Source organism: Phalaenopsis equestris, unplaced genomic scaffold (assembly GCF_001263595.1).
Source record: "Phalaenopsis equestris unplaced genomic scaffold, ASM126359v1 Scaffold000770, whole genome shotgun sequence".
In the NCBI taxonomy this organism is placed as follows: Eukaryota; Viridiplantae; Streptophyta; class Magnoliopsida; order Asparagales; family Orchidaceae; genus Phalaenopsis; species Phalaenopsis equestris.
The window spans coordinates 188850-212190 of NW_018165210.1; the positions used below are offsets into that span (position 1 = coordinate 188850).

Here is a 23341-nt window from a genome sequence, read left to right on the forward strand (position 1 = left end):
ATTTGTCCAAACTTGAGTTAGAAAAACCACTCTGTTTTGAAAAAGAAATTAATGAACATTTTCCAGATGAAAAACTGTTCAATATTAATGAGTGGTGTGTTCCGTGATATGCCGACATTGTGAACTTTATTGTTAGTGATATTATACCCTATAGAATGACATACTAATAGAAGAGGGAATTTATTTCTGAAATTTATTGTTTGGGATGACTCATTCTTGTATAAACAAGGAAATAATCTGATTATTCGAAGATTTGTACCTTTAGAAAAAAACTTATGAAATTATCCAAAAATGTCATAATTTTGATTTTATGAGACATTTTGGTGTTGATAAAACAACATACAAAATTTTACAATCTGAATTCTATTGGTCTATTATCTTTAGAGATGTTAATGCTTATATTAAAACTTGTGATGAATGTCAACGAGCAGACAATATTTTTAGAAGAAATGAAATACCCCTCAATTATATGCTAGAAGTTGAAATATTTGATGTTTGGGGATTAGATTTCGTTGGACCATTTATACCATCTTTCGGAAATTTATACATACTGTTAGCAGTATATTATGTATCCAAATGGATAGAAACTATTGTTTTACCTCGATGTGATGCTCAAAGTGTTGCAAAATTTTTGAAAACAAACATATTTTGTATATTTGAGATGTTTAGTTATCATAACTGATGAGGGGTCATTTCAGAAATGTCATAATGGAGAAATTATTAAAGAAATATCATATAAACCATATAATTGTTACTGCTTATCATCCTCAGACAAGTAGTTTGGTTTAATTATTCAATCGAGAAATTAAAAAAATTAGTGTGAATAAAAAAAAAATAGATTGGTCAATCAAACTTGACTATGCTTTGTAGGCTTATATGACTGCATACAACACTCCTATAGGTAAGAACACTCCTATAAGTAAGGGTGTAAACGAGCAAAACACGAGCGAGCCCAAACTCAGCTTGTGTTTGGCTCATTTATATTTCGAGCTCAAAAAGTGTGTAAATGTTCGGCTCGTTTGCTTAGCGAGCCGAACACAGCAAACGAGCCGAACATAAGCCACTCACGAACAAAGAGTCGTTTTGACAACCCTAATCACACATCCATAAAATGTTAAGGATTGGGGCACAATTTAAACCATCATTTAAATTTAACTTAATATTTTTTTTTTCTATTTTCTTAACTAATACTTTTAATTGATTATAAATCTTTGTAGCCTTGTAGTCAATTTCGCCCCATTTCAGCTTCAATCCGCTCCAAATGTTATACTTACAAGATAAACATGAATACAACATTTTTCTTTAAAGTGCAATTTCATTCAAAAACATATGATAAATGTAACAGAGATTAAGTATAGAAAGGCATAACAAACTGTGCCAAATCAAAATTTTCTTCTTTGCTCGATTTGACTCCAAATTGCACCATTTTTGCCCAATTTTCTCCAAAACTCCATTTCTTATACCTCGAACTAAAACCATGCAAAATACATTTCTTTAAAGTGCAATATCATTAAAAATGAGCATAAACTATATAAAAAAAGGTTATTTTTAGGTGTGTCACCTATTACACCTTGCTTTAGCTCTTTCCATGGTTTTAAATCATATTTTAGCCGATATCTTTTATTATATTGTTGTTTTCTATCATACTCTCTTTTAGTGCTTTCTTGAAAATTTTTTATTATTTTATGCCATCATCCTTTGTTAAAACAGGTTGTCGGCTTATTTTTCAATTCCTCCATTTTTTGATAAAGGTCATAAAAGATTAATTTTGTGTTACCCATCACCACCACTAGTATGAAAAAAACTAATCAGCATAACTATTTACAAACAAAAAAAATATTCTCATTTTAACAAAAATCAACTATAGAGTCAATTGAATTCAAAAAAGCAAGTCACATCTCCCACAAAACTTTATTTACATGGCACAAAGTGGTACTTCATTATAAAACCTAAACCTAAAATCACATTTATTACCAAGTAAATTCAAGAAAGTAATCCACATCTCGCCCAACACTTTCTTTACAAAACACAAAAGTGGTAATAGACAAATTCATTATAAACCCAAGCATAGAAATTATCATATAGAACTAAATAAATTCAATAAAGCAATCTATATCTCCCCCAACCATTTCTCCACATGACACAAAAGGTGGTGATAAAAAATTTCATTATAAAGCTCGAACATCAAAATCAACATATTTAACCAAGTGGATTTAAGAAATCAATCAATAGTTCTCGCAACCATTTTTCCAAATGACACAAAAGTGGTAATAACAATCTTCATTATAAAATCCAAACCCAAGCACCAATATAACTAAGTAAATTCAATAAAGCAATCTATATCTCCCCCAACCATTTCTCCACATGACACAAAAGGTGGTGATAAAAAAAATTCATTATAAAGCTCGAGCATCAAAATTAACATATTTAACCAAGTGGATTTAAGAAATCAATCAATAGTTCTCGCAACCATTTTTCCAAATGACACAAAAGTGGTAATAACAATCTTCATTATAAAATCCAAACCCAAGCACCAATATAACTAAGTAAATTCAATAAAGCAATCTATATCTCCCTCCAATATTTTCTCCACATGGCACAAAAGCAGTAATAAATAAATTCATTATAAAATCTGTCAACATATATAATTAAGTGAATTCAAGAAAGTAATCCACAACTCCCTTAAGTTTTTCCCACATAGCACAAAAGTGATAATAAACAAATTCATTATAAAACCCGGGCATCAAAATTAATATATATATATATAGACACACACACACACACACACACACACACACGTGAATTTAAGAAAGCAATCTACGTCTTTACCGACCCTTACTCCACATGACACAAAAGTTGTAATATATAACTTCATCACAAAACCCAAACCTGAGCACCAATACATCTATGTGAATTCAAGAAAGCAATCTACATATCCCCACCCCTTTCTCCACATGAAAAAAAAATGATAATAAGCAACTTCATTATAAAACAAAAGCATCAAAATTCACATAATCCAACATAGCAAAAAACTTACACGAACCCATATTTGCTCAATTAAAGCCCACAACTAGCAACATAACATAAAGTAAACATATGAAATCTAGCGAACTGGCATATAACGGTCAATTTTTATTTTTGTGTGTCCAAACTCATATGGAGCCAACCCCTATTTCTTCAATCATTTAAACTTAAGGCATTTTCTTTCATAGAACTAAATTCTTTTATATTTACGGTTTACACTTTATGTCATCCAAATTTCTAATATCACATCAATAACAACACCATAATGCATTATTTTTTGCATAAGTAAGATGAAATGTATGTAAATATTGAAGTTTAAACTTTGATATATGAATGCTGAAATCAATCCACAACATTGCATGGACATATACGATAAACAACTGCACAGTTATACCCCAACAAAGACAGAAATAGATGACATATGATAAAGACAAAGGCAACAAAGAACAAACTCGCATAAAAATGAGTGAGGTATGAAGGAGGTTAAAACCGACGAGCATTACTAATTTCATAACTAGTTATACCCCGACAAAGACAGAAATAGATGACATATGACAAAGACAAAGGCAACAAAGAACAAACTTGCATAAAAATGAGTGAGGTTAAAACCGACGAGCATTACTAATTTCATAACTGAAACAACTGACTGAAAAACCCTCATATAACTTAAAACCGCTTGCACAAGTAAATGGATCAAAATTAGCATATTCTACCATGATATATTTGACATTTTCATATACAACCAAATTTGTTCAAGTAAATACCAAAGATAGAAACACAACATAAAATAAACATATGAAATCTTTCAACGTAATAAACCTTGGGTCAAAATTTTATTTAAACATTTTCTCAGAAAAAGGGAATCAAAATAATATAAGGAAATACAAGTAAGACACACAGTCCATTCTTCCAACTTCCTTGAACTCTAAACATCAATGCATAAACAAAGGTATTGAATTATATTGAATCTTCATGAATTAGTAAAGTCAGAGATCACCAAAAAAAAAAAAAAACCCATTGAGAAAAGAGTAAAGGTAGGATGAAATTTCAAAATGTTAAAAGAAATTTAAGGATGCTATGTATCAAAAGATGAAGTAATACAAGGGCAAACACTAGAGATCAATTCCTTGCCACAGAAGAATTTTTAGGACATCCTATGAAAGACAAAGTAAGACCACGCTCCTTATTGCCATGGCCCTTCGTCATTTTAACAGGGCAAAACTGTGAACCGTGGGTGAGCAACAACATCGTAGAAATGAGGGTGTGTTTAATTGAATACACCCATGTCGCGAAAAACAAATACGAGAAATTACATTTTCATTAAACATGATGTTAATAACGTGTAGATAATATATGTGCAAATTGATAGTATTATGATAAATACTACCATAATACAAAAAAATCCGCCCGCACCTACGGTATCCACACAAATATTTCTTAGGAAGGCATATAAATACAAATTTTTGAATATAACAATTTTTTATAGCATGTATGAACCCAATTATTATTATTATTATTATTATAGCAGAACAATGTTTTACTGCATATCTGAACCCAATTTTCGAAAGCAGAGCAATGTTTTACTGCATATCTGAACCCAATTTTCGAAAGAAGCGGAAATTCCTCCTCCTCAGCGTCTCTGTCTCCACCATTTCCGTTTGAACTATTGATTCTTTGACGCCGCAGCAAAACCCAAGGCCCTCTCCTCGCTCCGACCGAAAGACCGGAGACCAATATCCTCATCACCCCCCTCTCTCCCCCTCTTCTCCGATTGTCCTTCCCGCCCTCTTGTTATCGAAATTTAGTTGAAGGGCATCAGATCGCCCATTCTTCTTCTCCATCTTTAGAGAAGTTCAAAGATCCGGCGGTCTTAATAGTCATCGAGATATTTTATCCAGCGATTGATTGGGATCACTTGTTCCGGTTATCAGTTTCTTGTTCAGAGATCCGTTTCTTCTTCGTGGGTGTCAACCTCTGGTCGTCCTGGTGCCATGGAGGCGATAGAGGAGCTCATCCAGCTCTCCGAGTCCATGATACAGGCCTCTGCTCTCCTTGCAGACGAGGAAATTGATGAGAAGTCCCCCCGCCGGAGTTCTACATTTCTCAACGTTGTTGCGCTCGGGAACGTTGTAAGTTCATTTATGCTTACTCATGGAAGTCTGATCTTTTTTTTAGAGTTGGTCTATGATCGTGCATCAGCGTCTATCTAATATGGATTCGCGTAATTTGTACTTTTTTTTTATTTCTCTTCGTTCTGTTCCCGCCCTAGGGCGCTGGAAAGTCGGCAGTTTTGAATAGTTTGATCGGGCACCCCGTTCTGGTACGTTTCATCTGGTGATACTTTCTGTTCAAGTCTTTCCTGATTTTGAATTTCTCGCTGGACTGGTCGGCTTTTTTGCCTGTGCAGCCCACTGGAGAAAATGGAGCCACTAGAGCGCCAATCAGCATTGATCTGCAGAGAGATAACTCGTTAAGCAGCAAATCCATCGTTCTGCAGATTGACAACAAATCGCAGCAGGTTTCTGCAAGTGAGATCCCTTAGGATTGTCAAATGATTTTAGGAATTCTTCGATATTTAATTTGAAACAGGCCCACCACATAGTGGGATAAAGGCCTTTTGTTGCTGTTGTTGTTGTTATTCGATGTTTAATTTGAAATAAGATCGCCAGTAACATGAGTGTGTGCTTTATAGGCGCTCTTAGGCATTCTCTGCAAGATAGGCTGAGCAAGGGATCCGGAAAGAGTCGCGGTGACGAAATTTATTTGAAGCTCCGTACCAGCACAGGTTAATTATGAACCTTTTATTAATTTGTCGTTTACTCAAAATATTTGAATTTCCGATCAGTATAACCGCTGCAGTCCATATATGTTCTCGTGAATGTCACCCAGTCAAGTACTGCAAGTAAACTTCATTATTAGATTAGTTAATTAACCCTAGATCTCAAAACTTCATATGAAGCATAGAATTAGTATGATAAACGAACACAACATTGTTGAAGTAATATGGCTGAATAATATAGGGCTTGACATGCCACCATCTTGATGCAATATTTTTTAAATTGTCTATATAAATTGTAATCAAAACACTTAATGTAAATAATTTTTTATCAAATAACATCACACAATGTAATCTAATCTCATAAGTATCTCATAAAAACTTGGGGGCTTGCGGAAGAAAAACTAGTATTTGTTTAATTCCACATATATTTTAATATTTTATATTGTATGCTGATTCTGAATTAGGATTTGTTTAATTACACCAACAGCACCAATATTTGTAATCATTTGATGTGCTTTATCATTTCCAATATTGCATTGTCCATGCAAATTTCCAAAAACCCTAAAAAGAGCGTATAATTTTTAATTCAAATTGGAAATTGTTAAACCGGGAAAAACTTATATGTTATAGTCCATTTGGACTTGTCTCCTAACTTGTTCGACGCTAATTTTGTAAAAAAACCTATAGGCATGATTTTCTGGGCATAGGATAATTATTAGGGCATGTTAATTAGATTTTATCATTATTAACTACTAATACCCTAAAGCCCTAACTCCCTTTTCTTTTAGTCTTCTTTATATTTACCTCCTTAGCCATAGTTTCATCTTCCTTTACTTTCTAGTGCTATTATTTGCACATGATCCATTAGAAATTAATCCCGATTAGTCTTAGTAATTTTTAGGTATAATAACCTCCAACATCATAAGATGCTTTACTAATGAAGCTTGGCATCACTTTCCTATTTGTACACACTAGGGTTGCATATGCTTGATTGACCAGTTTGTCAGATTGGTTAATTCAAAACATTAATGATCAGTTTGTGCTGAAACCAAATTGATTAAGTTATGACCTTTTTATCGGTTCGGTTGGTTCATGTAAACGTAATAACAAGTTTAGCTTGATTTGTTTAGATGACTTGGTTAGTTTTATGGTTCTTAGTTTGAATGGCTCGGCTTGTGGTTGGAGCTTATATCCACACGTTATATTTTATAAGTGTTAATTTAGCAATCTTTCACAAATTCCTATATGAGATGAAGCAATCTAAAAAAGAATTGTTCCTTCAATAGGGAAAATAGTACCACTACCAAACCAATTTTTTTTACTCAATTGTATTTGAGTTAAAATGTCCTTAAACTGAATCGAAAAAAAGCCAATAAGAAGGAAAATAATATTGCTATTCCGGTGCTTCTGAAAATTGAGTCAAATCAACTTGAGCAAAAACGTTTGTTTTTTTATTCTAACCATATAATGCATAGTACTAGCTCACGCACTAGCTAATTAGCATTGGATCTTTGCAAGAACTAATAATTAGGTCAGTATACCCCAAATAATGAAATCAAGGTTGACATGTCAATAAAGTCATATATTTGGGGTGGTCAATTTGCAATTTTTTTTTCTATAGGTTGCAGACACTTCTATTTATTTTTCAAGAAAATTTTTGCAAGCTTATTCTAAACACCAAATGGAGCTCCAAAGAGCCCTCCTAAATTTCTGCTACATCAAAAGGAAGTTCAGGTAATTAGAGCTGATATTGTGTTAAAAAATAAACATAACATTTGCTAGTCTGGGTGAGCCATTACTATCTTTCTGATGTTTTAGTTTTTCAGAGTGAAAAAAAAAAAAAAAAAATTATTAATCAATCAATTCCCTTATTAATCAATCAATTCCCTTATGGGTGAAAATCAAAATCTTATATTTAACTTTCCTTCTTTTTAAACATCCGAAAATTTAAACTAAAGCATGGATTTTGTCTCTATTTAAATTTTATCAAAGTAAGAAGAAAAAACTACTCTGTGAACTGTGAAATATTCAAATATATTTAAAATGAAATATTTTATTTACTAAGTCTTTGTTGGCATCTTTTTTTATTGTGTTGTAAATTTCAAAGAATTTATTTTGGTTGGTATTTTGTAATTGTTTCTAATTTTTTAAACAAATGCTATTTTAAAACATCCAATTTTTTTAATTTTTTTATTTTATTCTTTTTAATGTGAACCTCTAACCACTTGAACTCATGAACCACTTTTTCTAGCCAGCTCTACACTTACCGTCAGCCAACCTTGCGTCCCTTGCCGACCAGCCCCACTAACCTCGCCGGCGATTCTCCCCGATAACCAACTTTAGGCCCATCACTAGTCAACCCTGCACTTGGTGTTGTCCAACCCCGCAACCACCATTAGTGGTATCTTTGTCTGGTTTACCAAAGCTTTGAACGTGGCATTACCTCCATTGTTGAAATTGTGACATAAGTTGAGTAATATGATATTTATGAAAGGTAAAACAACATATATTTAAGATGTCAACTTATTTTTATTTCATGTTGAATAATAATAATAATAATAATAATAAAAGCTAAAAATAAACATATTATAAATTGTCCTTTTCATTTGTGACAATTACTTACCTCTAATCTGAGCTGTTTCAGTTCTCTGTTTGTATCCCTCTTTCACCATTTTCTTGCTCTTAAAGTACACATTTTTTTGTGAGTTTAGGTTAGTTGATTATTTCTAAACATGATAGTTTTGGCACCTTATCGTAACAACATTAGCTTTCAATTTAACTATTTTCTGTTGCGCAGAATAGAATTATTTTGGTCCTCACTTTGTCTTTAATATACATTTCAACTTGGCTTTCCCTGAAATATTTAGAAATGATAATTTATGGCATTAAGAATAGATGCTAGAGATTTGATCCAAGGCAGGATGGGATGAGGGTGGTTAGGGTGGAGTTGCATTATGTGCTAAAATTCACCTTGTGAAACTATACTTCTGCGAGGAAGAGGAGTAATTTTGTGTTTTGGAGAGTTTGGATGAGTTAGCTCAACAAAATTTTTTGTACAATGGGTTTCCTGGCCTCATCATTGATGAATTTATTGTTTAAATAATGAATAGCTTCACCATAAAAGCATAACTACTTTAAGTGTTCCATTATTGGATCGCAATTATGCACCTCTCCTCCTTTCTCTCTCTTTTTATCTTTCACCATTTATAACTTTTTTTATTTTTTTCCCTCTTCCATATCTGTATCTCATAAGTTAGGGTGGAGTTGCATTATGTGCTAAAATCCACCTTGTGAAACTATACTTCTGCGAGGAAGAGGAGTAATTTTGTGTTTTGGAGAGTTTAGATGAGTTAGCTCAACAAACGTTTTTGTAAAATGGGTTTCCTGGCCTCATCATTGAAGAATTTAATGTTTATATATTGAATAGCTTCACCATACAAGCATACCTACTTTAAGTGTTCCATTATTGGATCACAATTTTAAGCTCTTTCTTTTATGCCCCTCTCCTCCTTTTTCTCTCTTTTTATCTTTCACCATTTATAGCTATTTTTTTTCCCTATTCCATATTTGTACCTCATAAGTTAGGGTGGACTTGCATTATGTGCTAAAATCCACCTTGTGAAACTATACTTATGTGAGGAAGAGGAGTAATTCTGTGTTTTGGAGAGTTTGGATGAGTTAGCTTAACAAACGTTTTTGTACAATGGGTTTCCTGGCCTCATCAATGAAGAATGTAGTGTTTAAATATTGAATAGCTTCACCATAAAACATAGCTACTTTAAGTGTTCCATTATTGGATCATAATTTTAAGTTCTTTCTTTTTTGCCTCTCTCCTCCTTTCTTTCTTTTTTTCTTTCACCATTTATAACTTTTTTTTATTTTTTTTCCACTTCCATATTTGTATCTCGTAAGCTTTGGTAGTTATTTTATCTGAATTACATGACTTTTTTGATGAAAGTAACTAATTTTTATCTTTTAATGGCATTTTGATACTTTACATTGTCCTTGCTAACATTTTCTTTTTGTTCTCCAGCTCCTCCACTTAAATTAGTGGATCTTCCTGGTTTAGACCAGCGTGCGATGGACGAGTCTTTGGTGGGTAGCATCCCTGTTATTCTGTAATTTATTTAGGTGGATTGTTGTTTATTTTTGTATTTGTAATGAAGTAGCATGTTTAAATCTGGAATACAAGAAGTATAATTTGATTATTGATTCTGCTATCATTTATTAAAGAAGAAAAAAAATGGTTAACTTGTTTTTTTATGTATTTTTTACTGCACTGATTCTTGATACATTTGATGGACATGCTAGGCATGTTTGATTGAACATTGTATAGATCTGCTTAAGGAATTGTACTAACATTTTTTTTTTCATATTGTTCTTTTGGTGCTTTGTGGTAAATGTTTCTAGGTCAGTGATTATGCGGCGCGCAACGATGCAATTCTATTGGTGGTCATTCCGGCTGCCCAGGCATCTGAAATTTCTTCCTCTAGGGCTCTCAGACTGGCCAAGGAATTTGATGCAGAGGGTTTGTATTTGTTTTTTATCTAAGTAGCTTCATTTGGCATTCATATTTAGTGTCTTGATTTATCTTCTATTATTGTTTGTGACAGCAACCAGAACCGTTGGTGTTATTAGTAAGATTGATCAAGCTGCTGGAGATCAGAAAGCTCTTGCCGCTACTCAAGCCCTTCTGCTTAGCCAGGGTCCTCCAAAAGCCTCTGATATTCCATGGGTTGCTCTGATTGGGCAATCTGTTTCTATTGCTACAGCACAAGCTGGATCTGTAGGCTCGGAAAACTCACTTGAAACAGCTTGGCGAGCTGAGAGTGAGAGTTTAAGATCTATATTAACTGGTGCTCCACAAAGCAAACTTGGTAGAGTTGCTTTGGTTGAGACCCTTGCTAAACAGATACGTAGTCGAATGAAGCTTCGACTTCCAAATCTGCTTTCCGGGTACATTTTCTTTTCATCCTTTTATCCACATCCCCCCTCTGTATTCCTCCTGGTTTTTTTGACAATCTATTCAGTTGTGTCTTATAGACAAACGTTATCTCATCGATTACAGTATACACTTTTCTTTTGGGATCTGTGCCTGCTATTTGGAGTTTTTTTTAATCGATTTTAAATGAAGTAATCATTTTAACCATGATATAGATCTAAATGCTTGACCTTCTAAGGAATACCTGCCTCCTGATCTTTTTTATTAGCATCAAATTTTCTTTATCCGAATTATCCACTCTAGGAAACATCCTGAGAATTGCATTTTTTAATGATCATTTGCAGATGCTCCTCTATTTTGCTTTTTTGAAATTTTCTTAAACATATTGCCTTGCCTTATTTTGATTTTGTTATTTATATGAATGGGTATTCTGATATCCATCATTTATTTATCAATGGTTTGGCTGAAGGCATCTTGAATCCATGTTATTGTACTATTTTTTTCACTATATGGTCTGAGGATAAAATTTATTACTAATGTCAAACAGTTGAAGTGATAACATGTGCTTGCATGCATTTTTGAGTATGTAAACACTTGCTGCAATTAGATTTGACTCGTTGAATCTCTGCTGTGAATTTACTTGACATTATATTGGTTCAAGAGTTTAACAAAAAGATCTGTAGTAGGAGAAATGAAGTAGATTTTTACTAGCTTTTGAGTTGCATTAAAGTGGTAGGGATAGAATACAAAACAAGGGGAGAGAAAATGAAGCCATGCATGGTATAAAAGAATCATAGTCTCCTTACAAGGTTGAGAAGGCTAGGTACCTATTGACAGGACTCATTCTTCTCAGTTGCTTCAGGAGGTTTGTGTCTGGAGAGTCGTCTCTTACCCTTTGGATAAGTGTCTATGTATATGCCCCACTGAAAAGCTGTTGCTTTTACATTTTTAAGTAATCGTTGGGCCATTGCCTTAGTAGAAACAGTTTTATCCATTAGTCTCATAACCATCCAATGTTAGCTTTGTTACAAGTTTTATGTGGGACCAATGTTTCCCATCAACCGCCGGCTAGTTTTTATGACTACATGATGCATAATAGGAATGCCCTAAAGAGAACATGTTTCTTCTTTTGATTCATTAGAATTATCTAAGATGCTACTAATATAGGAACATTTGATTTTGGAGATCATTCTTTGATCATATTTGCATTCCTCATCTCGGAAATGAAGTTCCTCCTTTGAGCCAATGGAGGGTCTGTAGCATTACTCTTTTAAGGGTTGGGAGAGCTTTCTCTTAGGCTCTGTTTGACGCAGCTGCAGCTTCTCAGCTTTTCAGCTGTAGCTGTGCTGCTCCAGGAAGCTGCTGTGGGGAAGCTACTGCGCGGAACCCGGTTGTCTGTTTGGTGCAGCTGTGTGAAAACAACGGTGGGTCAGCTGTTTATGAAAAAAATGACCATTGTGCCCCTGTTTGCTAAAACTGTTTAAAAGAAGACTATAACAACCACATTTTTTAAATTTCAGAAGCAGGAATTCATTTCTAAACAGAGCAGAAAATTCAGATACACCAATGACCTAATAGTGAGCCCCGAAAATGAAATATATAAGATTTCTGTGCTAAAAAACATATGTAAATATATAAGAATTCTGCGCTAAAAAATATATGTAAATGCATATTTATGTACTGCAAAACAAATATAATAGCATGTGCTGCCATGGTGTGCTCCATGCATGTGCTGCAAAACCACTGAAAGACAAAATTAATTGGATATGCTTATCGCATAAAAAAATACCATATCCCAAACTTCACACCACTGAAAGACAAAATTAAGCAGATACCTCCATATTTTATAAAGCAAAAGCTTTGAGTATTCTTCAGAACTCCACTCACTACAAAATCTTATGTCTAAATAGAATCCTTTGGGTGTGTATTCTACTCTATCTGATTTTGGATCAAGCTGGAGATTGGACATATAGTCCTTTATATTAATTGATCTTATTAGTGGTTGCTCATATTCATTAAAGAGCCTTTACCTTTCTCAACTTATTTCTTTTTCAAGGCTTGAAAAAGATGCAAACGTAACATTCCCTCAATTTTTGGAGATATATAAAAAATTTACATTATATTGGAAGGGATTTTCAATGGTAAATCTCAATGTGAAGTGACCTTTGCATCGAGCTCTAGTTTAATGGAACATTTTCATAGAACATCTGTTATTGCTAAGATGATTGTGATCATATATTTGGCCTTTTTTGATATGAAGGTTCCAAGTCACTTTTATGTTGAAAATTGTGCATCAATGTTTTTTCAATTAAAAATGTAATGAGGCTTCCATTTTAATGTATCAGTGTGACACATACACGTCACATATGTTGAGGCATGACTCACCTCGATCATTTTGAGGTGCGCCTTAACTCGCTATATGCAAGGCATGCGCAGTTCAGATTGTTTTTTTTTTAAGAATAATTATCCCACTTAATGTTCTTGCTCCTTGAAGCTCTCGATAGCACTCACACACTTCTCACTAACTAGTTTTCTCTCCATTCATCATCACCATCATTCTCTATTACCACCGTCGTTTGCATTCTTTATTACTGTTGCCATCGCCGTCAGTTTTTTCTGCATCTGTCACTGTATTATTGATTTTTGAAATCCTAATTTTATGGCATGTTATGCTCTTGTTTAAGTGGAGGACAAATATGAATGTGAGAGAAATTTGTGTTGAACAGTTGAACTTATGTCACTTCTTATTTTGCATAATTGGTAATTTTTTATTTTGTTAGCACATTGTCATGTTACTTTTTAATATATTAATATTATGAAAAGCAGCAAGATTAAAAATATGTCAAGGAAGGACCTCCATTAAGGATAACTGGTTGACAATAATGCATTAGCTCTTTTATCTCCTTCCTTGGAAACCCTAGAGATCAACCCTAGAGACCAAACAACAACAACAACAAAGCCTTAATCCCACTACGTGGGGTCGGCTACATGAATCCTTTTTCTCCATTGCGTCCTATTTAGTGTCATATTTATTAACCCTAGAGACCAAGATAGGGAAAATTCTAAATCTGAGATTGATGGAGGGAAATAGGTGAAAAGAACAAGAGAGTAAATGTGAGAAGTCTCTTCTAACTAAAGATGGAGATTCAGAGATGGGTTCTTCTCCATGTATATTTTGATGGTGCAACATTTTTGCGTGGAAAGGTGGATGGACGGTACGGTAAGGAGCTTAGATTAAAAGAGGAGAATGCAAGAATTCCTCTTGAAGCCTAGAGAAAAAGGACGAGGCCGTCTAAGAAGTTAGTTAGTGTCTATATATTTTAGAATAAGTAGTGAATATTGGAGTTATGTCCTTACTCTTTTTTGGAGATTAATAGAGTCATTAGATGCTTCTTTAAGTCGCTAATATGTATGAGAAGGGGACAAGTCTATAAATTAAAAAAAAAAAAAGTATAAGAGACTTGACCCTCACAACCTAAGCGCCAGATCAACACCAATTTAAATATAATAATATTAGACTCTAGTTGAATCAAAGTAGAATGAGCCATAATGAGCAAACTTGACTTGAAAAAAATGGAGTTAATTTTTTTTTGGCGTGGGAATCAATTTGAAATTATATCAATTTGATCTTGAATTGATTCAAAATTGAAGCGATTTTCAAATTAGATTGTCAACCCTTTCCTATCGTTAATGGCGAGGCTGTTTTCTGATCAGCCAAAGAATACATTATAGGTTTTCATGTTTGGACAAGAATGGTGCCCAAACTGAAGTGACCCTTAGCCAAGTGAAGCATAAACTTTGAGACATGAATTCTGATCTTCATGAAGTTTTATTTATTTACTCATAATAGAATCATAATTTGCAATAGGTTATCGATTAATCAATAAAAAGATTTGAGGATTTTAATATTTTTGTCTAACTATGAAGTCAGGAAAATACTATCAACACAACCATACTTATGAAATTAAGATTTGATTAAATTTTTTTATGTTATTGAATAAATTTCAATCAAACTCCAGCCAACTATAGATAAAACATGCTATTGGTTTGAAATGAAGTAATAAAGCATTCGATTGATGTTTCAACTTTGTATATGCAAAGAATCAATTCAAAGAATGAAAGGGAAGTAACGTGTGTTTCTCTTATTTCTTAGTTGCATGGAGAAATGCATTTCAACTTGTCCAAACAGGCTGAAATTTACATACTCGTTTGTTTGTCATGTAATCATACATATTTTAGTTTTTTATAACTCCAGTCATAAAAATGTTCTTTTTAATGGATTAGAAAATCTTTTCTACAAAAATCAAGAATGTGCTTTGGAGAAGTAGTGTGAAATGAAAGAAAAGGTGTTCATATCCCATTGTAAATCATGATCACGAGGTAGGGATGTAATGGTCCATTATACTTTAAACACATTGAAACCCATGCTTTTATCTCTCTGATTCAAAGAAGCGAGCATAAGCTTCAGAATTATAGTCAAATGCTTCACATAAATTAAAAGTTCAAACCTCTATCAAAGCAATATGGTAGAACTTTTCTTTGAAGCAGGACATCAGTATTTATTTTGAAGTTTATTTTGTAATGCAATGCTGCTAATTCACCTACATCAAAATTTAAAAAATTGATTTAGATCACAATTGTGTGACAACTGACAAAACCAGGAGTCTGAAATTGTATATTTGTGTTGGTTTATCAAAAGAATTATTAAGGATTTTTTTTTTAATTCTTGCTGGTCATTTTGGATCCACTTTCTAAAAAAATGTGGCACTTGATGGGAAGGTTCATGGCTTGATTGTTTATATTCATAACTTTGTAGTTTGTAACCAATTTTTGTAATGCATGGTAAAGCACATATGAGAAGACGCTATATGGACAATGTCCAAGAAACGAGCATTTTGTCATATGCATGTTTATTCAGTAAAGTTTTTTTCTCCATTTTAAACTTATATATTTATCTGCTGTTAGTAGCCAGAAGCGTGTTGTTCTTTAATTTTTTTAACTTTGTAATTTGTAATGGTTGCTAATTTTGGCTCTATATATACTGTAATTGAATGGGTTTGAAATGGATTCATCTCCATGAATCTTGCAGGCTCCAGGGTAAGTCACAGTTAGTGCATGATGAGTTGTTTAGGCTTGGTGAACAAATGGTACATAGCTCTGAAGGAACCAGGGCCATTGCTTTGGAGCTTTGTCGGGAGTTTGAGGACAAGTTTCTTTTGCATATTTCTTCTGGTGAGGTCAGTGCATATATCTGAACTTTAAATACTTAATATAAAGATAATGATGATGATAATGAATATACTAATCCTTGAACTTGTTTTAAAATGGACTACATATTTTTAACAAAAACTCTTAAGTAACATAGAATAAGGAATAATTGTGTAGATGCAGTTTGATTAGATCACTACAAATGGGGTTTTGGTATCAGATACTAGTCCATGTGCAGCAACATAAATATATTTCGTGGCAGATGATGTGCAATTTTTATCTGCCACATATCACATACATTCCATGCCAATAAATACAAATGATTGCATGCAAAACTTAGTAATTGCAATAATATTACTCCATACCATTGAGATTTGGCATTCGAAGCAACAATCAATGCTACATTGGCTTATTTTGAATTTGTAAATAACAATTATGCACCAATTAAATTTTCTTGATACAAGACATATTGCAGCCCCTTCATTCGATATTCAATTTGTTATTGGGATGCTAAGCTTGACCAAAATGAGAGAGAAAGGAGCTTGAATTAGAGGAATCTTTGAATGACGGGCACGAGCGGCATGGGCTCCCAAATAACGTTGGCACAAGGGCTTCACTAGTCCTAAAATGTAGGGTGCTGATTAAATTTGGAGATGTGGAAAGTACTTTATTATAATAAATCTTATTGAAATAAAATCTAAATACTCAGGAAAGCGTGAGAATTGTAAATTCAGCCAGAAATGTCCACAACTAATAGCATTTTTAATTCATAAAAGTTAAGTCTCACTAATTAGATTGCCTTTTAATTTTACTGGAAAGGGTTTGCATGATCTGTAGTAAGTTTTGGAAGCCAGAAATAAAACTTGGACGCGTGATTAATTTATAGAGAAAACATTAGAAGCATGGTTATATAAAACTTTGTTAGTAAGAGAACAATTATTAAAATTTTCTTGTGTTAAAACACATTCAGTGCCGTTTAACTTTTAATAGATACTTGAAAAAGAAAAATTGGAAACTTGGTTAATTAAAATGCCAAAACATGTATGATGATTGTTTAAGAACATAAGGTGGTTAAGAATTCTATGAAAGTGGGAGGAAAGAGGATGGTAGATTGAGAGAGAGAAGGATGGAGAGAGAGACATAGGCAGAGGTAGAGTTTAAGAGGCTGATGCTAAGGATTTAAAACTTTGTTTCGGTATCGCTGCATTTGTATATGTTTTAGTTTTGATAGTTTTGGTTTTGTTTTGGTCCATTTTTTGTTAAAAGTATTTATTTTAAATATCATTCCTCAAATATAATTTTAAAACTAAAACCAAAATAATTTTAAAAATAGAGAGATTGTAATTATTTTATTGCGTAATATTATAAAAAGGGATTCTATAAAATGTGCCTTGAATATAAATTAAAAAATATCCATGGAATATATATATATATATATATATATATATAAATTGCTGAATTCTACGCGCTTATTTTGCCTCTATATCTGGCTTATCCACTGGGTCGAAATCGAATGTGATCTCTTTCCAGACTTCACAAGCAGCGGCTAGCTCAGGGCTCCCTTTGCTAGCTTCACGAATAATATCATTACCTTCACGAGCAAGATCACGTCCCTCATTACGAGCTTGTACACATGCTTCTAAAGCCACCCGATTAGCTACTGCACCGGGTGCATTTCCCCAAGGGTGCCCTAAAGTTCCTCCACCAAACTGTAGTACGGAATCATCTCCAAAGATTTCGGTTAGGGCAGGCATATGCCAAACATGAATACCTCCTGAAGCCACGGGTATAACACCTGGCATAGAGACCCAGTCTTGAGTGAAAAAAATACCACGACTTCGATCTTTTTCAATATAATCATCACGTAACAAATCAACAAAACCCAAAGTCATCTCACGTTCCATATATATATATATATATCTATATCTGTTTGTGTGTGTGTGCGGGCTCTGACGTAAGTCCCTCGGGTCGGGGGTTCAAATCCCGTGGTGCGAGCTCTTCGAATCAGGAGCAAACACACCAGGGTTTTCAATCCTTTGGGGGAATCGATATTTGGTGCCCACTGGTGGGTAGATACATATACATATACGTACGTGTACATATACATATACGTACGTGTAGATACATATACATATACGTACGTATGTATGTATAGATACATATACGTATACGTACGTATGTATGTATGTATACATACGTATGTATGTATGTATGTATACATACGTATGTATGTATACATATACATATGTATCTATAGATATATATATATATATTTATAGATACACACACACACAAATACATATATTTTTGTTATTTAAAAGATTATATAATGTGAAAATCAGTCGTTTTTTAAATTTTATTATTCAATTATCGGTCATGCTATCACTTAGCTCATTTATTACATTGTCTCTTATTATATTTTAGCTAAAAGCTTCATTAAGTTAGCTTTAACTAAAAAAGTTTGTGCTTGATCCTATACTTGAGCCTATGATTGGATCATAATATTGGAGAAATCATGATGTAAAATAGTTATATAAATTATTTTTAGGATATAACAGATTTGCTTGTTTTGATGGAATGAGTCTACTGTGAGTTTATATAGTCCCTAGTTTGATTTGTATCTATCTCATTTTTATTTTTCATTTTTTTTCTTGATTGATTTGGTAGCATAATGATGACGGGAAACTTTAATGGGTTTGAAATTGGTTGAATTTGTTCTCTATATTGTAAAATAGATCAAATTAGTTCATTTTCATGATCTGAAAGAGGCCTTTTAAGGTCATTTCTCTACAAAGTTGATTTGGAAAAAAATATTTTGGATTATTTTCGAGTGACCCTTTAAACATTGGTGGAGATAGAGAAGATTGAGTGAAGGAGATGAATATTCTTGTGGTGGAGGGGCAGATAAATAAAGTCCAATGTATAAACTTCAACTAGAAGGAAGAATGCCACACCGAGAGAGAGAGAGAGAGAGAGAGAGAGAGAGAGAGAGAGAGAGAGAGAGAGAGAGAGGAAGAGTGCCGGAGGGAGGGCAGACAGGTGAAAATTGCCGTCAATGAAAGGATAAGAGCAGTGGACCTTGGTATACACAAATATGATGGAGGAGGATAGGTTTCTACATGATATGATGGTGTAACACAGAATTATTTTTCATCCAGTAAAAGAAAAATATCATTGAAATGTACTATTTTAATTCAATTCTGCAATTCACTAATGACTTTCGGTGTTTCTCTTTAATTGTTAAATAGGGAGGGGGTTGGAAAGTTGTTGCAAGTTTTGAAGGAAACTTTCCTAACAAGATCAAGCAACTTCCACTTGATAAGCACTTTGACATTAACAATGTTAAGAGGGTAATGTAAAAATCCACTTCCATCTCAATTCTGATCACATACATAATGTTATTTCTAATTTTTGCTTTCTAGTTTTTCTTACATTTTAGGTTGTGTTAGAAGCTGATGGCTATCAACCATATCTTATTTCTCCGGAGAAAGGTTTAAGGTCATTAATTAAGGGAGTCTTGGAACTTGCAAAAGAACCTTCACGTCTTTGTGTGGAGGAGGTGAGTTTGAAGCATGTAGTTTTATCTAGTAGTTTAAGCATGATCTTTAACAATTTGAATTGTACAATTTACTGTAGTTCATTTCACCCTTGTTTTTATCATGTATAGTTTCTGCATACGTTCTGCTACCTTATGATGTTGCTTTTATCATTGTTAGACAACATAAACATGTTCTCTTAACTTTCTGCCTATGCTTAATATGTTTATATTTGCATTTCTGAGTTTTATTTCACCAGACCTTTCTATCTTTCTTCCACCTCTCTCTTCCTATTTCTTGCTGGCCCATCTCCCTCTTGGTCCACCTTCTCCCTTTCTCCCTCCTACTCTTTCTTGCTTCCCTGTCCTCATCACCCCTTTTCTCTCCCTACCTTCTCCCTAGTCCTTTTCTATCTTCCTTTCTTCTCCCTAAACCCTATTTTCATAGTATCTCCCATTTTATCTCTCTTCTTTCTATGTGGATTGGATTGACAAAATAGCAATAAAAATCTTATTCTGCCACCTCTGTTTTCAAAGCTCCTCCCCTTCCATCATGTTAAAAAATTCCCTATCTTAAAAAAAAAATCGTTCTCTCATGATTCTGGTGTGAAATTTCTTTTCTTCTATATTTATGATGATCAGTGAAGTGCACCTCTGAAACATACAATCTGACGGTCTGCTGTTCGGCTGAAGTATGCATGCAATGAAATGCTTGACCTAAATATATTCAACATTAATTTTATGAAAGTGGTTTGTGATTTAAATCTTGAATTACTGTTATTATTATTATCACTAGTACAATTTCTCAACTAAATGATTGAATGGGTTTCTCAGCATAATTATTAAGTTGATTTTCATCTTCTATTGGCTCCCGTTTGGTGCAAAACCTAATCTGGGTTTCATCGGACCCTTATTTTCTAGTGTTCAGTTATATTTTATTTGAGATGATGATTATGGTGCTTTTTTTTTTTAAAACATGCATGCTGTGTTATTTTGTGAACTTTTCCTTTTTAGGGTGTGCATTAAGACTGTGTATCATAATTTTCTTTTCCTTCATTTTGCAATGATTTTGGCGAGCAGGTGCATCGAGTTTTGATAGATATAGTTTCTGCAGCTGCGAATGCCACACCAGGACTTGGGAAATACCCTCCATTCAAGCGTGAGGTTATATTTTGTATATGTTTGGATCTCTTTTTCCAGTTCATTTTTAAATTATTTAGGTTACAGTGCTGTCGTTTCTAACCATGAAGATGTTATACTGCTCTTTATTCAAGGTTATTGCAATTGCAACAAATGCTTTAGAAAATTTCAGAAATGATGCCAAAAAAATGGTTGTTGCATTAGTTGATATGGAGCGTGCATTTGTTCCTCCTCAACACTTTATCCGCTTAGTGCAGAGAAGGTAGTTTACTTCAGATGCATGTAGAACTTGCATTTTATGAAACCTGGACATCGTTTTGGTGCTGCATACTCTCTTTTTCTTTTTTTGGTTTTTGGTTCTTGGTTCCTATATTAGGAAAATTTGCTGTATTGAGATGTTTAGAGCTATTAACTTTGTTACTATGCTGTTTGGTTGTTGCGGAACAATTTCTAGATGCTTAAGATGTTATTGTTTTGTTTGAACTATCTCAAGTTGTTTTGTTCCTCCCATGTAAACTATTGAGATTACTAGTTTCCTTTCAAGTTTTAACGTTCTTTATTTTGAATTTGTTGCATGCTCTATATGATGCATATTTGCTTAAGCAGGATGGATAGACAGCGGCGTGAAGAAGAACAGAAGACTAGATCTTCTAAGAAGGCTCACGAGGCTGAACATGCTATTCTAAACAGAGTTAGTTTTTCCCTTTCTTTTTGCTAGATGCGTTTTGCTATATGTACATTTATGTCATTTGATACCCACACTATTTAAACAATGACCTGATTGGTTAGCTGCTTATTTCTTTTTGGGTGTATTTTAAAGCTTTGTTGTTTTCTATTGAAACATTAATAATATATAGGCAACAAGTCCTCAACCTGGAAACCAACAGTCGGGTGGTAACTTGAAGTCAATGAAAGAAAAGTCCAGTTCAGAGAAAGATAAAGATGCAAAAGAAGGTTCAAGTTTGCAGGTTGCGGGGCCTGGTGGAGAGATAACAGCAGGTATATTTCCTTGACTTAAAATTTTCATTTAGCCTGACAGATCATCTTTTCTGGCCTAGTCTTGTATATCCTATATGAACCCTTTTTTTGTTGCAAATTAATGGCGTGATGAATAAGCATGTTCAAAACTAAAATTTGAAGTTAAATATACAAAATATTCTAGTTTGAGGAAATGGAAGCCGGAATGAAAATATTGTTAGGTATGGCTCATATCTAGGGAGTTGAAGTTTCTTGATGAAGAGGTGCGTCTCCTGGTAAAAAATAGTCTCTTGGAATAAAGGGAGTTGGGAGAAGCGAAGACGTGATTGTAATTTTATCTGAGGGTTTGTATATGTCTATATATATGTGTAACCCTATGGGATGTATTGTAACTTCTCTGAAATAGTGAAACCGTCGCTCACTCCCGAGGACATAGACAATTCTTTGCCGAACCTCGTTAAATCTCTGTGTTCTTCTTCTAGTTTGTGTGTGTTGATTTCTGTTTTATTTCGCAAAATTTCACAACAATTGGTATCAGAACCTCTTTCGAGGGGAACAGGAGGAGGAGATCGACGCAGGAAGAAGATTTGAGAAGGAGTTTTGCTGGTTGTGCGACAGTTCCGGTTTTGAGACGAGTTCGGTATTTCGCGAATTTAAGGAGTTCGCAGCAGGCTTCAGAAGGAGGATCAATCGCGACAGGGATTCGGTTCCGATCGAAGACAAGAGTTCGCCGCGTGCGACAGAGGATTCGGCTCGGAGGAGATTCGCGAAGGAGGAGGCTCTGTAGAGCTGTTGGCTATCGGCGGAGGAAATCTCGTTCGCGATCGGATTAGAGAGCAGTTCGCGACGTAGAGGAATTCTCCCGTTCGCGACAGGCAGATCTCGTTCGCGGGAAGAAGACCAGGCATCGCGACAGTTCCCGGTGTTCGTCTTTGGGCAGTTCGACAAAGAGTTCGCGAAGCCTTGTTCAGTGTGAACAGAGAGTTCGCTGCCCTCGTCGAACAGGCGGAGAAGCGGTTAGCGAACAAGTAGGAGTTCGCTGCAGTAAGGAAGAATCTATTGGTGGTAGCGAACAAGAGTTCGCAATACCGCGAAGGGGAGGAGTTCCGCAGGTTCAACAATATGTGGGAAACAGAGGCTGTCCTTCGCGAACAGGAGTCTTGTTTTGCGGAAAATCTGAAAAATTCGACCAGTTAAATTTGTTGGTTCGTCGCAGGAGATTTTGCGACAGGTGGAGTTCGGCAGGGTGTAGGAGGCGAGCAGACACGATTATTTCGTGAACAGGAGTTTCGTGGAGGTATTCCTCGAACATGTGCGAAGGGATTCGTGGCTCGCAAACAGCAATTGGTCGAGGTACTGGTACGAACAGAAAAAGTGCTTCGTAGGAAAATTTGATTCACGAATCACAGGAGAATCGCGGGATAGTTGTTGCATTTGACATGGAAAATTTTAGGTTTCTTTGAATTTATTTGCGGAGTATTTTCTTTTGTTTTTCGAAGCAAGACAAGAAAATACGGTGCATAATTAAATTTAAAATAGCAATGTTTGGAGCAAAATTCGAGATAGTGAAGTTCGATGGAACCGGGAACTTCAGATTGTGGCAAACAAGGGTAAAAGATTTGTTGGCACAACAGAGAATTTTGAAGGTTTTGCGGGTTACGAAACCTGATAATATGGAAGATGAAGATGGGGAAGAGTTACAACTTCGAGCGGCAGGTACCATACGTTTATGTCT

The 23341-nt window shown here is 34.3% G+C and overlaps 1 protein-coding gene across 2 annotated transcripts in view; it reads left to right on the forward strand.

The window, feature by feature from the left end:
* The first annotated feature begins 4602 nt into the window (after window positions 1–4602).
* The window catches only part of LOC110031117 (dynamin-2A-like), a 46588-nt gene continuing 27849 nt past the window's right edge, over window positions 4603–23341 (forward strand). For both annotated transcript variants that reach the window (XM_020734169.1, XM_020734170.1), the window contains exons 1-14: window positions 4603–5153; window positions 5294–5344; window positions 5432–5552; window positions 5717–5809; window positions 9837–9898; window positions 10214–10331; window positions 10417–10759; window positions 15835–15982; window positions 19202–19303; window positions 19393–19512; window positions 20569–20652; window positions 20763–20890; window positions 21235–21319; window positions 21486–21627. In XM_020734169.1, the coding sequence (XP_020589828.1) occupies window positions 5016–5153; window positions 5294–5344; window positions 5432–5552; window positions 5717–5809; window positions 9837–9898; window positions 10214–10331; window positions 10417–10759; window positions 15835–15982; window positions 19202–19303; window positions 19393–19512; window positions 20569–20652; window positions 20763–20890; window positions 21235–21319; window positions 21486–21627 (1735 nt within the window). In that variant the 5' untranslated portion in view covers window positions 4603–5015. The remainder of the gene's footprint in view (window positions 5154–5293; window positions 5345–5431; window positions 5553–5716; window positions 5810–9836; window positions 9899–10213; window positions 10332–10416; window positions 10760–15834; window positions 15983–19201; window positions 19304–19392; window positions 19513–20568; window positions 20653–20762; window positions 20891–21234; window positions 21320–21485; window positions 21628–23341) is intronic.